Source organism: Ctenopharyngodon idella, chromosome 19, assembly GCF_019924925.1.
Source record: "Ctenopharyngodon idella isolate HZGC_01 chromosome 19, HZGC01, whole genome shotgun sequence".
Taxonomy (NCBI): Eukaryota; Metazoa; Chordata; class Actinopteri; order Cypriniformes; family Xenocyprididae; genus Ctenopharyngodon; species Ctenopharyngodon idella.
In genome coordinates, this window is record NC_067238.1 from 20,726,015 (window position 1) to 20,742,483 (window position 16,469).

Here is a 16,469-nt window from a genome sequence, read left to right on the forward strand (position 1 = left end):
TAACCTGGCATCCTCCTCAACCTCTTCCTGATCTGGCTGGACAAGCAGAGAGCCCCGGTTGGCTGCTTGTCCCCTCTCATCATCTTCATCATCATCGTTGTACTCCTCCTCTTCCCCTGCCTCCGTGTCTTGGCTGGCTGAGTCCGTGCAGGTGGAGGACAGCGATGCCAGCTTGTGTCTCAGGTCCGCCTGTGTGGGCACCTGAAGAGTGATCTCAGAGGTGAACGACTCCACATCTGGACCTGAGAGAGAATCATTTAGACAGGAAGAACAAAAGGGATTAGGAATGCAAGTTTCTCTTTAAAAATGAGACATTGATCAGACAACATTCAAGATTGTGGGAGACAGGAGATCTGTTCCAAAACCTTGTAAGCTGCCTACCATTTCGTCCATTGTAACAGCGCAGTCACATTAGAGAACTTTTGCGGGCAAAGTAGGTCCATTGTCCATTGTCATTAGTATAGCGATGCATTAAGCACGACTGTACTGGTGACGTACAGTCCTATATACAGGAATTCTCTAATTGTTTAGTCTTTTAAACCCGCCCTCACGTTCACTCTGCTCCATTTTTGAGTGCAACGTCCACATCTCAAAACCAAACAACAACCAATGCACAGAACCAAATCACGACCTACATTTTTTCCTTTTCGATAATCTGTTTCACTCAAATGTATGTCACAATACTGAAGAAAAATGTTGCTAATTCCGTTTCATTGCGACTTTAAAACTTGTGTCAAAATGTATCACTATCAGGTTCCATTTTAAGTTAAGATTCTGCCTTTGTAGGCAGCTGCATAAATGGTAGACAGTGAGGCAGTGCATTGACTTTTTGTTGCCTGTTATAATCCAGAGAACTTGGCTTTCAGTGCAGCTCAGTGTAATTAGTGATAATTGTAAAACCTGTTTGTTCTTCTCTGGATGCAATCAAACAGCACAGACATCATCTCAGCGTGTTCTGCTGACGGCAGCGGTAAATGTCAGCACTAATTTAATGGCATCTCAGCATTAGTGAAGCTAAAGAGTTCTTTAAACATAAAGAAAGGACGCTATTAGCTAAAAGTGGTTTAGATCTATACAACTCAGTCAGGCTCCACTTGAAAACAAAAGTCACACTGTAAAATGTAATTAGTTGTTTACTTGTGGAAACTGATTGCCTCAAATTTAGCAAGTAAATTAGTTCATAATTTTTGAGTTGATAAAACTTACAACACTTAGTAGAGGTAACTGCTTTGTTCAGACAACTTAAAGATTTAAGTACACTGAACAAGCAAACAAAATAGTTTTCTTAAGAAGCTTGTTTACATTACTAGACAAATATGCTTTAAATTATTAAATTATTGCCTTAAATTTCTCAAGTATGTTTTACTCAAAGTTGAAACATACTTGTTTGAACATTTTTTTGTGTTTAAGGCAACCAAACACTGATCACTATAATGGTGATTAAACTAAACTATTATTTTCAAAAAACATCAACACCTTAACCTCTGTTAATTCTCAACAAGAACTTCTGTAGACGTATGACAGAAATAAAGTCAAACTGGTTTGTAATAAGTGAAGCCGGTAATGCTGTTTTTGGGACGTTTAATCATCCTCTGCTGAGATCTTGAGAGATCTCTTAGTGTTTAATGTTATGTTCTCCTGTTGGGATTTAAATGGTTTCTGTTGAGTTTTGTGAGGTTACCATTGTGCTGAAGAGTAGAACCTGTGCTTCGGTCTAGGTGAAGAACAAGAAACACTGATGCTGCATGTTGCTTTATTTAAAGGCAATGACTGCATTGCAGTGATGTCTATTAGCTAATTAGTTAAGTTTATGTTTTTAGTTTTATTTATTTTAAGAAATTCAGCTAAATTTTAGATACATAATGTATTTGAACAGTATTTGCAGTTTAATAAATACAAATAAATGCACAGTCCATGTTGTCCCGTCACTTTTATATGTCTCTGTATTAATTTAAAATTTTGAGTAAAACATCTGTAAGAAATGTAAGGCAATCAGTTCTGACATATTTGTCTAGTAATGTGAACATGCTTGTGGTTCGAGTTCAGTGTACTTAAATCTTTAAGTTGACTAAACTAAGTACACAACTTGTAAAATTGAGTTACCAAAACTCGTTTTTTTAAGTACCTCTAGTTACCTCTACTAAGTGTAGTATGTTTTATCAACTCAAAAATGGTAAGCTAATTTACTTGCTAAATTTGAGGCAATGAGTTTGCACAGGTTTTCTCAAGTAAACTCAGCTAATTATATTTTAGAGTGCAGAACAAACACACCTACAGAGTGAGTAAATATATAGATTGATGATTTTGAAATATCACTGTGTGTGTGTGTATACCCAGCATCGGTGAGGCCACGCTGTTGTCCTCACCACCAGAGTTGAGAAAGACATCCAACGCCTCGTGGTCAGACATATCCATCAGATCCATTTGCTCCAGCATGTCCACGTTCACCTCCATTGATGACATGCTTCCTATTGTCTCTGTGAACCAAAGGAAGAGCAACAGCATCAATAACTGCATCCTCGTACTTCAATCATTAATATGTATCAAGGATTTGAGTCCAGGATGAATGTTAACGCAAGGAGTTCCCATCTCTGCAGACAAAGATTTCTTGAGTCAACTCTTGTCAAATAGAACAGCAAATTTGGTTATGTCAGATCTCATTTTATGCACTAAGCTATGTCCTGGATTCGTCACCTTGCAGTCATGTTGACGCTGTGATGTCATTAGCACATGCTTCACAAACACAGACTGCGGCGTGAGGCATGCCCGTCACATGTGCGTGTGTGAGCGTGACATCAGTAAGCAGAGCGGTGAACTGCGTACCTCAAGGTTGTGTAAGAGCGCAGCGGCACAGGGAGGTGGACAGCAAAGAGAGAGACGTGTTAGCTCCCCTTTTACAGTACTTAGACACAAACACAACTGCACACGCATACATTCAGTGTCACGCTTTAACAGGAATTCCACCAAAACACTGTTCCTATACAGTTCCAGTCCATACTCCAAAAATAATACCCTTTAAAATAAAGGGTTAAGAGAGGATTGACATATATTTCCACCATGCTGCCCATAGCCTCGCCTTCTTAATGACCCACTGCCTTTTTCTTTATGACCAATGGCTGACCTTAGCCCCTCCTTCTTAAGGACACACTTGCTGATCTTAACCCCACCTTCTTAATAACCCACTGGCTGATACTAGACCCGCCCTCTTTATGACCCAATGGCCAATTCTAGCCCTGCCTTCTTACCGACCTACTGGCCAATCCTAGCCTCACCTTCTTTATTACCAGCTTGATGATCCAAGCCCTGGCTTCTTAATTACCCACTGCCTCATCCTAGCCCTATATGACCTGATGGCCAATCCTAACCCTGATCCTAGGGGTGCAAAACTCAATTCCTGGAAGGCCATAGCCCTGCAGAGTTTAGCTTCAACCCTAATTAAACGCACCTGATCCAGCAAGTCCTTCAGGCTTATGTGTGTTGGAGCAGAGTTGGAACTAAACTCTGCAGGGCTGTGGCCCTCCAGGAACTGAGTTTTGCGGCCCTGTCCTTGCCCGTTTTCTTTATGACATGCTGGATGATCCTTTATGACCCACTGGCTGATCCTAGTCCTTCTTTCTTAATGACCCAATGGCCAATCATAGCCTGCCTTCTTTATGAACCATTGGCCAATCCTAGCCATGCCTTCTCTATGATCCTTTGGCTGATCTTTGCCCCTCTTTTTTAATAACCCGCTGGCTGATCCCAGCCCCACCTTATTTATTTTCCCCCGCTGCTCCTAACCTTGCCTTCTTTCGCCCTGCCATCTTAGTGACGTACTGGCTGATTCTAGCCCCACCTTGTTAATAACTTAATGGTTTATCCTAGCCCCGCCTTTTTAAAAATCTGCTGGCTGATCCTAGCCTCACCTTCTTTATGACCCAATGGCTGATCTTAGACCTGCTTTCTTAATAGGTGTGTTCGACTTCTGCTGGCAAGATTTGCCTCTTGCAGTCGGGGAGGAATTGTAACTGAGCCATCAAGACGATCACTTTCTGTTTCCCATAGTAATGCTCACACAGTGTTTGTGTACTTTATCGCAGATGAAATGGATTTGATCTAATATGTCAGGTAAACATATGTTTGAATTTTACATATAGAAACCGGAATCACGGTTCATCCAATAGATTTATGTGCTGCTTAATACAGTGCCTGTATGAACAAGAAGGTTGAGATAAACCTGTATGATTTCGATACCAATAAAGTGGGCTCTATATTTATATCAGTTATATTTTGACACAATAGTAAATCTGGCCAATTATGAAACAGCTGTATATCATCATCAGATCTTTTGTGGCCACTCTGGAGAAACTGCAGTAATTGAACCAAAGACTTTCAAATGATCCTTGTGGCACTTTGATGGCATGTATCTCAGTGTCAGCACTGTCTCAAGTGATGATCAGACTGAGCAGTGCTGCATGAAGTCAAACGCACCTAATGAAGTGCTGGCTTTTGCTAGCCCCGTCCTCTTAATGACCCATTGGCTGATCTTAGCCCCAGCTGTCTATCCTTCCATTTGCTGCTTCAGTGTAGTTTATCTGCCATTTTATCAGCATTATCCATTGGTCTTGTTGATCCAACTCCCTTCAGCTGCTCTCCAGCTGACCCCTGAGTCATTTTAGACAAATTGACCAGGTGGAAGATAAAAGCAACACTTCAGGGCTGGGAACAGCCTTCCCAATAGAATATGCTGGCTGCTGTGGACCTGGCACTTTTATTTGTAATAATGACTGCTGAGTGTTTTTGTACCAGAACATCTAAAAGACATTTCCCAGGAATATAAAAAGGTTGGTTAGGTTGTACATAAGGATACAGCATATTTACATTACTCTTTTTTAAAAAAAAAAAAAAAAACAGCATCTGTTTGTATTAGTGTCTGGCACATTTTATCTGGTTTAGGTTTGAGCCGAGGGCATGGGCATAGCTCACCTCTTCTCTCTGCAATCTGTAGGTATCCTGTGGACAGGTAGTGTTCCATGTCCTGCTGAAAAGCCTCTTCAAAGAATTTTTGCCTGTCCTTCAGTTTTACCTGTGGCTGGACAGGCTCCGCCTCCGGTACTCTCTGAGCATGCTCCAGCTCCGCTGTGATTGGAGAACAAGAAGAAAGAGGTCATAAGACAAACGTGTTAAAATATTCTGAAAATGTTAGTCACCCATGCAGGATATTTGAGTTTAGAAATGTAAACTAGCATTTCAAAAGACTTTTTAAACACACAACCTTGTCATAAAAAGTGTCAAACTGTTCTCAGAGATAGCTTCAAAGGATAAAAAAAAACCAAAGGTTCAGATTAAATCACGTCATTTTTCACTTTACAAATTTGTCAGGCAACATTCTGAAAACACAAACTGTACACAGTGAGCTTTCCTAAAAGCATATACTGGTCCAGACAGGACAGCGGGGGGTTGTCAGGGCTGTCCAGCAGTGATTTTCAGATCTCTGCTTTGCTCTGCTTGAGCTGAATCAGTGATCAGCATATTGACAGGTAAAGTGGTTTTCTCCTGACAGGACATAACTATCCCACATTTCCTAAAACTGGGTCTGGCTGTCATAGTCCTGTGACGTGTGCTATAGCTTTTACTGTAGATCTTGCTGAAGGGTCTAATGATGATAATAATTGAATAGCTGTAAAACAGTTATATATATATATATATATTATATGTGTTATGCCGCATTAAAAGTGCATTCAGTAGTTTGGTGCTAATTTAATAAGATTTACACATTAAGTGTTTTGTGAAGGGTCATCTGAATGGTGTAAACTCATATGAGATGAATATTGTACTCATAATAGTCTTCTATAAAAGTTTTTTTTTTAACAAACAGGGTTGATGCATCGCCCTCCTTAATGTGTTTCGCCATTCTGAAATGAAATGACCCGCTGTGTTTCACTAAATGTCACAGAGAATCCTCAAGCTCATATCCTGCCGCATCTGTAGATACGATAGTAGCGTAGTGCTGTTAGATGAAAATTAGACATTGAAACACACAAATTATCTTGCATTACCAGCGGAGACAATGGGAGAATCAGTACCTGTATGGCAGAAGAAGTTCAGAAGCCAGAAAAAAAAAAAGATATCGCTACGGCATACGCAAGGTGGAAAGATTTGTTGACAGAGAAAATTCAGAGTAGTGATGCCCAAGTTGCTTCTGTTTTGTTAGAAAGGTAAGGGAATTAATTTTTGTGTAGGCAGCTCTCTCACTAGTGCACTAGAGTAGCGCAGAGTTTAACACCATTGCGGTGTACATGGAAAAACTACCTAAAAAACTACTGAATGCACCTTAAATAACAAAGAAACTGCTATAAATTAGTAAAAACAAAAATGGACATGCCTATTATTGCAAGATGAGTCATCAGTAAGAGAAAGACTGTAAATTGTCTGCTAAAAGATGTTTGTCAACTTACAATACTCTAGCATACACTAGATAGCCTCAAAGCTAATAGACAAGAACTAGAGGCACAAAACTCCCATTTTTACTTTATAGGATCTTAAAAAAAAAAAAATTTTAGAGTAATCAAATGTCAATGTGTGTGTGTGTGTCTGTTATTGTTATATTTGACTACATTTTTAAAAATGATTTAAATGTTTATTTACATTTTTATTTTTGACTTTTAGCTTGATTGTTGTTATAGAAGTGACACTTATATAGTCCTGCAAACTGTAAGAATCAACCATGTATTCAGTAAAATCTCACTGACTGAGCTGAAAGTCCAGGTGTCTGTATATCTCTCTTATTCTTTGTCTCAATTTCTTATATTCTGTTTTCTTTCCATCAATTTCACTCACTCTTTTTGCTTCCCTGTGGGCTGGAGTTAATGTGGAAAGCTACGGCTCCTTTATTGGGCTAGAGACCTGACTCTCTTTCTCTCTCTCTCTCTCTCTCTCTCTCTCTCTCTCTCTCTCTCTCTCTCTCTCTCTCTGTGTGTGTGTGTGTGTGTGTGTCTTTTTGTTTGGTCTGTCTGTGGATTAATTAATGTCTGTGGTCATCCTGAGGGAAGCAGCTCTGGTCTCTGGTCTTTCATCAAAGAGTTGTGCTCCAGTGCATGCATGTCTTTTCTCTATTTACCGTCACACACACACTTTAACCAAAGGTCTGTTCATAACGCACACACACACACACACACACTGCAATACACCGACTTCTGACTTAACTTTCCTTTGTTTGGACTCACTGTCTCAATCGTCTTTAACATGGGCATCTACATACCACACAGTTATCATTTTGCATGTGAATGACATGATTAATCTTCCCCGTTTCCATTTTTTAATCATTACACATTCATTTTCTCATACTAATGCAAGTTCGTATTATATAATGCTTCATTACAGTTAATTTAATGATGCTCTGTGCATATGCTTGTGTGTAAATGATGTTGTAATCTTATTATGACTAAGAGTAATAAAAGAGTCTGTGTGTGACAGCGTAGTACAGAAACATGAGATATTGGTTCTCAGCCTTTCCAGACTGATTTTGCTCCCAAAGTGCCATCTGAGAAAAGTGCTGCTCAGAAAGACAGTTCAGCTTGTGTTAGAAGTCTAGTTCTCCTTCATACTGTTATTTCTCCTGAGAGGAGCTTCACTCTTTGCTGCTGCTGTCCAGATGCACTGACCTGAGACCGAACCTCCTTATACTTTCTTCTCAACGAATACTGAGTCTTAAAGAGGACCAGAGAATTTTGAGTTAAGAAATACAGAGGCCTGAAGAATACATCAATGTTACAGGGCTAGAGAATATTTCAACATGATTTTATTAAAGGTGCTGTATGTAATTATTTTTTTTTAACTACTAAAGCATAAAAATAATATAATATGTTTGTAGATATTTAGGAAACATGCTAAGTTCACATAGTTGTTTCTTCGAAAAACAATGGCACAGCAAGTTATTCTACTTTGAAATGTGCTTTCTGTGTCGGAATGTCTTTTTTTGTTTTGGTCTGTGTGATCCCACCCTCTGCCAGTTTACCCAATAGAATTTCGAACATCCAGGGTTGCCAGTTGGGGGAAAATACAGCAGCAAAACAACTCTCTCCAATATTTTGAATTTGGACTGCAGTACCCATTTCAATATTACATACTGCACCTTTAATGTACATAACTTTTTCAGGTCTAGAAATCACAGTTTTGAAATTAGGCTATACTTCATATATTCAGGTTTTCCAAGAGAGTGAAAACTACCTTCTTCTTCTTTTTTTTTTTTTTTTTTTTATGTGTATTTTTTCATCTTGAGTCCCCCTTGGATGTTTGCCTAATGGTTAAGAACAGCTGTTCTAGTAGAGTCGAGACAGTTTCCTGTTCTCAAAGCCTATCTAATCGTAGCACTAGAGACGATTAAGAATTTCAATATTTGATTTCAAGAACTTTAACTATAAAAATAACTATAATGTTAACTACATTAACTGTGATTCCACTGCATTAAATGTGATTCCAATGATATAATTTCCCGTGTCGTTATCATTATAGTTGGACTCTTTAGTCATTTTTAAAATGTTATGGTTATAGTTATTGTTATAGTTATCATTCTTGGTATGAACTGGCCTTTAATCTTCCACTGGTGTTGAGCAAAATCTGCACAACACAAGAGCTCTTGGATCCTATATTAAAACTCACAGCTGCACAGCCACAGTGTTTCCAACTTTGAATACACTGGATATTTTTGTTCAAGTTATACAAACAACACTTTGGCGAACATTATGAGCATTATGTATAGTTTGTTAGTTAGTTTAGACCTCTTTGTTTAGCAGAGGTGTTGAAGTCAGACAGCATGAAGCCAACACTTATAGAGATAGTCCATCCAAAAATGAAAATGATTTAATCATCCTCATGTTGTAACTAAACCACCCTTGCACTCTCATTTTTTACCAAGCCAATGACTTTCTTTTTTTCTGTGGAACATAAACAGAAAAACTCTGAATAATTGTACAGTGCTTGTGACTCTTTTCCATGTTAATACAACTCTTATGATATAAGTGATTATAAATTCCAAATCTCCTGAAGCCATACAATAGATTTGTGTGAAGAACAGAAAAAAATGTAAATAATAATTTAAAGAAATTCTTCACATGTGCCCTAGAAAGAAAGAAATAGAAATAGAAAAAAAGTGACAAGTGCATTATTCAAAATTTCTCTTTTTAGCATACTTTTAAAAGATTATAGTTAAAACCTTGTGCTTGTAAGTGAACACATCAAAATAGTGTACTTCTTTAAAGCAATGATTATAAAACGGATAGTTCTGACCCTTGATTCTGATTGGTTGAGCTGCGTTCAAAGCCGTTGTAAAATTCCCGTAAACATACAGCTGACCGCATTACGAGTATCTCTGCGCCACTGAATGTGTATGTTGCTGCGTCTGTCTTAGCAACCACTCTTTGCAACGTAAACATATGTTTGTTCTCTATTGATTTTGTTCATTGAAGCTCACTGCATTATGTAGAAGAGTATTGTGAGAGAGATATCGAGTGACCGAGTGTATTACCTGCATTCAAATTTAGCATTTTCCTTCAGGTCAGTCCTATGTTCGTAATAAAAAATCTGTTTGAATGTTCGCTGCGATCTTGTCCTTTTAACATTTAATCGGATTTCCCGTGCCCTGCTGACAATGACAGCGCTAGTCAAAGCATTTGTCATTTGCGTCTTGTTCCGTGTTCACAACAAGTTTCAATATAAAAGTCTTTGCGACTGAGTGACTTGCTCATAAAGAAAATCTTTGCTGCCACGGCGCCATCTAATGGCGTAATAAATGTAACTTCTGTTGCTGTTCATGGGCAGGGACTATTTTTTCCAGTGGAATGAAGCCTTTTTATGATTTTACTTCATGAAAGTTGCATTGATTCATATTTTTTGGCTTTAATATTTGTATTGTGTGGTAACTGTTTTATAAAAGCAATAAGCCCTGTGAAGCTGTGGTTTACAGTGAATTTATAACAGCTCCGTGTCATGCATAACAACGCCCCTTAGCTGTTATAAATTCACTGTAAATCACGCTTCTTGGGGCTTATTGTTTTATTTAAATTGTACTTTAAAATAAAACATTTCATTTGATATTACAAAGTACGCTTTTTTTTTTTCCTTTTTTTTTAAGATTTATTTCTTTGCCGTTTTTGCCTTTATTATGATAGGACAGTGATTAGACAGGAAGCGAAGAGGGATAGAGAGAGGGGGACGGGATCGGGAAAGGACCACGAGCCAGGACTCGAACTCGGGTCGCCCGAAGCGCATTGGCGCTACATGTCGGCGCGCTGCCCATGAGGCCATCGGCGCCGACTAAAGTACGCTTTTTAAAAGTAATTTACGTGTGTTTAAGAAACATAGTCATGGACGACCGTCCCTGAGCTCGTGATATTGATATGTCTCAGCTATGTAAGCATTATCACTGATCGGTTAACGGCTATAATAGCAGACATATGAGTTTCCATAAACTCCTTGCATCTGAGCCACTAAGGACGCAGTAGTGTAATTTTATTTATGAAGGGAATGTGGGTAGATAAATTCATATATCAGTATGTGTAAGTCATTAACAGTAGAATGCTGCACACAAGGGTCAGTAAAACACAGGATTTGCACATAAGTTGATTCTCAAAGATGGATCGATACCAACTGTTCATGATCCAATTTCATATATATTTCGTGATGTTCGCAAATTGTCTTTCTGAATGTGTTTCGTTAGCACGTTGCTAATGTACTTGTTAAATGTGGCTAAAGTTACCATTGTTTCTTACTGTATTCACGGAGACCAGAGCCATTTCATTATTTTCATTTTCAACACAAAAATGCGTGTAGTCTGTATAATTCATAAACGCGTCTTCATTCTTATTGAGTCTCTCCAACAATGTGTAGCTTTAGCCACGTTAGCTGTGCAGCACGATATCAAACTCATTCAGAATCAAATGTTAGCAAACATCCATAACATACATGCCATACCTGTGTGAGCTTCTGTATTATGTATGCCTCAGTATATCGGAATGACGAGTGAGCTTGGGGGCGGGGAGCTCGAGCTCATTTGCATTTAAAGCAACCCACCCACAAAAACGGCTTGATTTTGCTCACACCCAAATCGGGGCAAATTTGACAAGCTATAATAAATGATCTGTGGGGTATTTTGAGCTGAAGCTTCACAGACACATTCTGGGGACACCAGAGACTATTATGTCTTGTCAAAAGGGGCATAATAGGTCACCTTTAAATATATATATTTGTAAGACTTGAAGAACACAACAAGTGCACATTCAATACAATTAAGCGCACTTCTTTCTTACCAGGGCTGTGAATGCTCAACTGTTCAAAAGAGGATGTTTAATTTTCAGCAAAGCCAAACAAACTTCTCACCAGTGCCAGAGTTCGCAGGATGCTCTTGTGTGTTTAGGCCTTATCTGAGACCATGACGTTTCTCTGTGTACTCAGTGCTTGTGCCCAGACATTTGTATTTCTTCTTTCCATATAAAGAGAAAAAAATTGGTAAAAGACCTAGAGGTGAGATGCAGGCAACGAGAGAGCAGGTGCTGGCCTAAAGACCGTAATGAGATAATCCCCACAGAGAGGGAGATAGAGAGGAAAGGATGCTTAATAGTCATCACTCTGATGGCAGTCATCTGGCTGTGTGATTTAATGCCGATTAATTGGATCCACTTATTGACTGCGTCATTCTGCAATGAGCACATGAATGATTGCCCGCAGATACCCCTACACACACTCCATCTATCTTGGTTTGTGCTCTTGTAATGGCTTCATTTGTGTGTAATTGCAATGACAGATTGTAGGGACGTAGAAACAACAGAGACTTGTGCTGCAAGCAGAGTGAGCACTATTGAGTGGAAGACGATGTGCTTGGTTTGCCATATGGGCTGTTGTAAAGACTCATTCACACCAGCCTTAGTTCACGTCTCAGTCTTTGTGAGGCAACACCTGCGTCTCTTACTATGCATGCTCCATCTAATTTAGCCTCATTCAGAGCTCTGTAACGGCTCATCATGTGATCACAAGCCATTTTATATACATGAGGAGTTTTAAGTGTGAAGTGGTTAGGATTAACAGTGTTAAGGTAGAGTGAGGGTGAAAGTGTGACTGTTCAAGGGGGAAATTAAATCAAAGCACACCTACTGTGAAAGATCAGACTTTTTACACTGTTGCATATTATTATGGTATTTTAATTGCAAATATGAGGGTTAGATTTAGGCTAGATATTGCATAATGCAATGTTATTCATAATACAATGCAGGACCGTAGATGATTCTAGGATTTCAGGGTTAGAACTACTGTTTGTCAGTAGATATTAAAAAGTGAAGTATCTAAATGCATAATTAAAAAAATATTGACACATGCAACAACTTTGTGTCTTCTCTGATGTGTATGTTTTTAATTTCTAATATTCATTTAGATATTTTTTGAATGGCATAAAGTCAAAAATGGTCAGGTGATACAACTGTCCTGATAACAAAAAGAAAAGAAAAGCTTATTAAATAGTTTGGCGTAATCTTCAATTTCTTAGAAACAATACAGCTCCGCTGCTTATTAATATTTGAAAAACATTTGTCCACCAATTCAAAGTCATGCAACTAACAACATTTTATGTTAATAAAAAAAACAACTTAAAACAGGAAATTATATGATAGAAAGGACCCTTCAGACCTTCATGACTGTGTGTCAAGGTCAATAAGTCTCTTAAAATATCAGATAATTTGACCTTGGTATGACAAGGTAAAGTTGAGGCTGTATAATATGTCATGTGGTGCAACTCCCCAAAAAAACAGAATGATATTATGAATATGGATGAAATATTGGATATTGGAACAAATGCTTTAGTGCACTTGCATATTTTTCAGCCTTTAGTGACCCTTTATACTCCATTTTGCTTTATTTGTGAACTTAATGGTGTTAATGACACTAATTGATGACATATGGATGTCAGAGAAAATGATCAAAAATGATAAGACAAAAACTAATTTAATTTGCTCGTAGAGAGAATAAAAGTGCTCAGTGGATTCTTCACTGCAGGTCTTACTCTTGTCATTCTTAATGGTTCCAGACAGAGGTAGAAGATGTTTAATAAATGAAGCAGAGAGAGTTTGATTGAAGTGCTCCCAGGTGAGCTGCAGCACGGTACTGATTTCCTGTCTACTTCTGCCCAGTATACGGACATATCGTGACTGGATTCTTTCACACATCAATAAACCACATTTCATTTGGAGTCAGCAGTGAATCTTACAGGCCTAATTTTTCCCTCTCTCACAGTGAGATTGGGAGAACTTTGCCAATGAGAGGCCTACAAAACCACATGCATGTCCTGATTTTGCCAAGTTAAATGCATTCCTGAGTCAACATATTTTGATGGCTTGGAACAACATTCCAGTCTGAACATTTAATCCTCCTAACCATATAACTACTCCTAAAGGCCTGTTCACACCAAGAACGATAACTATAAAGATAACTATAACGATAACTATATTTGCGTCCACACCAACGAACGATAACAGTCCGTTTATTCTAAGCTGACGCACTGCAGTTTTAAAGTGTGTACAACATCTTTTTTTTCTGTTCTTGTTGCATTTACACGGCTTTAACCAGCAGATGTCCTCAGCATGCTATGTTTCAAGTAAATAGCTAGTGCAATCGATCTAATCTAACAGTGAATTTAGCTGACAAAGTCAATATAGTGGAATAAAAACAATGCCTAGTCTTTTTCACTGCAACTTAAAAGGAAGCTAGACAGTATTGTTGAAACTAGCACTGGATACCTGAGGTAATTTTATTTTACACAGTTTGCAAGCCTGGCATAAAGATTTCGTATTAATACTTCTCACCACTTATTCCAAGGGTATGACATATAGTTTTCCATATACACATTTTCTTTAAAGTATCCTTGAACAGGGGGTTTGACTTGTTAAACAGTGGTGGCTTTTTCTGGACCTTGACGATTAACTTCTTCGCAATGTCGTCTGGTATTTTAAATGTGTGAGCCCTTAAATTACAACGAATTCTGATTGGCTGTCAGTGTTTTATCGTTAAACAGCAGAGAAAAAATGGTTCCCAACAATATCCCAATGATATCGTGGACACTACTATTCTTTTATATTTAGAACGATTTTTAGAACTATATCTTTATAGTTACCGTTCTTGGTGTGAATGGGCCTTAAACCTAACCCTACCTATAACTTATCTCTAAAGTCAGACGGAAATGAAAGGTAAATGACACTGATGTACAATCACCTAACCCTGGTTGTAAAGGCAGGAACACACCAAGCTTTCGTCACCACTAGTTCGCCGGCGTCGGCTTGGTGTGTTCCTGCCTTGAGCCTGTTGCGCTTGGTGAAATCAGGTTCTGCTGAACTACATGGTTTATTGGACACACACAGAGAGAGAGAGAGAGAGAGAGAAAGAGAGAGAGAAGGAAGTCTGCAGGCTGTATTCTTTCATCTTGCCATTGTTCATTTAGTCTGATGTGTCTGCTGCTGTGTCCCAGAATTCCTGCATGCCAGCACACTTCATTGTAGGATCGTAGGAGTGTGAACCTCCTAGTGGACTGAGTCACACTGCTCCTGTCTGGACCACTCTCTATCTAGTGCTGAGAAATAGGTCATATTAATTTACATCAAGAAACAGCTTTTGTTTGGAGAAAGAGCTTGACTTCCCTCAAAGAACACAAAAACACCACTGCTGTCCACTTATACCACCCCATTTGAATCCTTGATTCTAATTGGCTGAGACAAAGGGGATCATTTTCTATAAATACACAGCAAGAAGTTGCAGGTTTATTGACTGCATTACAGTTGTGTATCTCCATCCATCCATCATTCATTCTGCCAGTCAATCAGTAAGTCATCAGTCAATCAATCAAACCATGAATAAATCTGACTGATTATCATAGACTTTTACACCAGCCAAAGAACTCATCATAGTCTACTCTAATCCAACACAAAATATCAAATGCAATTGTCTGCTCCACCAGAAAACTGTAACATTTCACTTATGCTTTAGTAGGGTTAATAAAAAAATAAAAAAACTGTACTTTAAAGTCATCTTTTGACATCTTAACTAACTCTCAGTTAAATCCCCTTCACACCCCACCCCAGTCAGAGATATAAAAATTTAAACAGCCCAGAGCTTCGATCAGTGTTATTTAATGTGCCATTCTGAGAGAATGCATTATCCATGCTGAACAGCTGTAAACGCCTCCGCCCAGGATCAAAGGACTGCCTCAGACTATTACTTCACATTTCTGTCAGAGAGATACGAGCTGTGAGCATGTTATGTCTTAATGTGTAATGGACCCATGATGCCCGCCCCAAAGCCATGGGTATCAGGCTGTTGAGGAGGAACAGGAAGTGGAAGAACAAAACAAATCCTTTGCTTACATTTAGAATGACAGCTTCCCTACCCTCAGAATTGCTGGCTGCTACATATCTCATCAGGAGGCCTCATGCTGTAAGCTCTGCTTTCACACTACAAAATATGAGCTAAATGGAGAGGTGAGGGACTTACAACTGAAGTAAATGGGTCTAATTTTTGAAGGATTTAGGCCTAGTCCACACGTACACGGGTATTTGTATATCCTTCGTTTTAAAAAAAAAAATCGTGTCCACATGTAACGCAAAAACACGCTATGAAGCGCTGTCAAGAGCATGCCAAACCAACAGGTGGCGATACATCCCTAACCATAAAGCCATGTTGGCCAATCAGAAGCCTGGAAAAAAGGTTATTACCGGATCCAGTTCCGACATCACAAGCCAAAATCTCCGGTTTCACTGTCTACACAACAACTCTGCAACTGGAGTTTCTAAAAATCTTCACCCTGGTAGGAGTTTTCAAAAAAGTTTGGTTTCAGTGACCGGATACTGCGTTTGCATGTGGACGAATGGCCAAACCGCATAGAAAAAGCTGCAGTTTTGAAAATACCCGTGTTTGTGTGGACAGGGCCTTAAAAGCAGAAATGTGACCCTGTGAAAAAGAAGTAGACTTAAGGACCCTTGTGAACACTTTAGCATACTTTAAAAAGAGCACTTATCATGAAAATAACATACTTTATAAGAATATACTTGCATGTGAACTGCATACAATGTTTCTGGACACTTAATTGCAATAAAATTACTTAGATACATCTTTATATGTAATTTCATAATTATTACTTCTATTGTTCTTGAAATACAAATGCAAAATGCAAAATGTGTCAGCAGTTTTTAAATGCATTAGGAAGGTTAAGGTCCTTTCACATGATTCTTGTCAATATTCCCTAATGTTTTAAGCTACAGCAGCACTCAACATTCACAATTTCAATTCTGACCCCATTTACTGTTGAACTTTCTATTTCTAATGATTAGCAGACAATTCAAATGATGTACCATTATCATCAATGATGTATCATTAAAGGGTTAGTTCACCCAAAAGTGAAAATTCTGTCATTAATTACTCACCCTCATGTCGTTCTACACCCGTAAGACCTTCATTCA

At 38.6% G+C, this 16,469-nt stretch overlaps 1 protein-coding gene across 1 annotated transcript in view; it reads right to left on the reverse strand.

Moving 5' to 3' along the window:
* dtnbp1b (dystrobrevin binding protein 1b) overlaps positions 1 to 16,469 on the reverse strand; it is a 62,181-nt gene that overhangs the window by 268 nt on the left and 45,444 nt on the right. Inside the window, 3 exon segments of the mRNA XM_051872638.1 lie at positions 2 to 242; positions 2,334 to 2,477; positions 4,966 to 5,118. Coding sequence (XP_051728598.1) covers positions 2 to 242; positions 2,334 to 2,477; positions 4,966 to 5,118 — 538 coding nt within the window.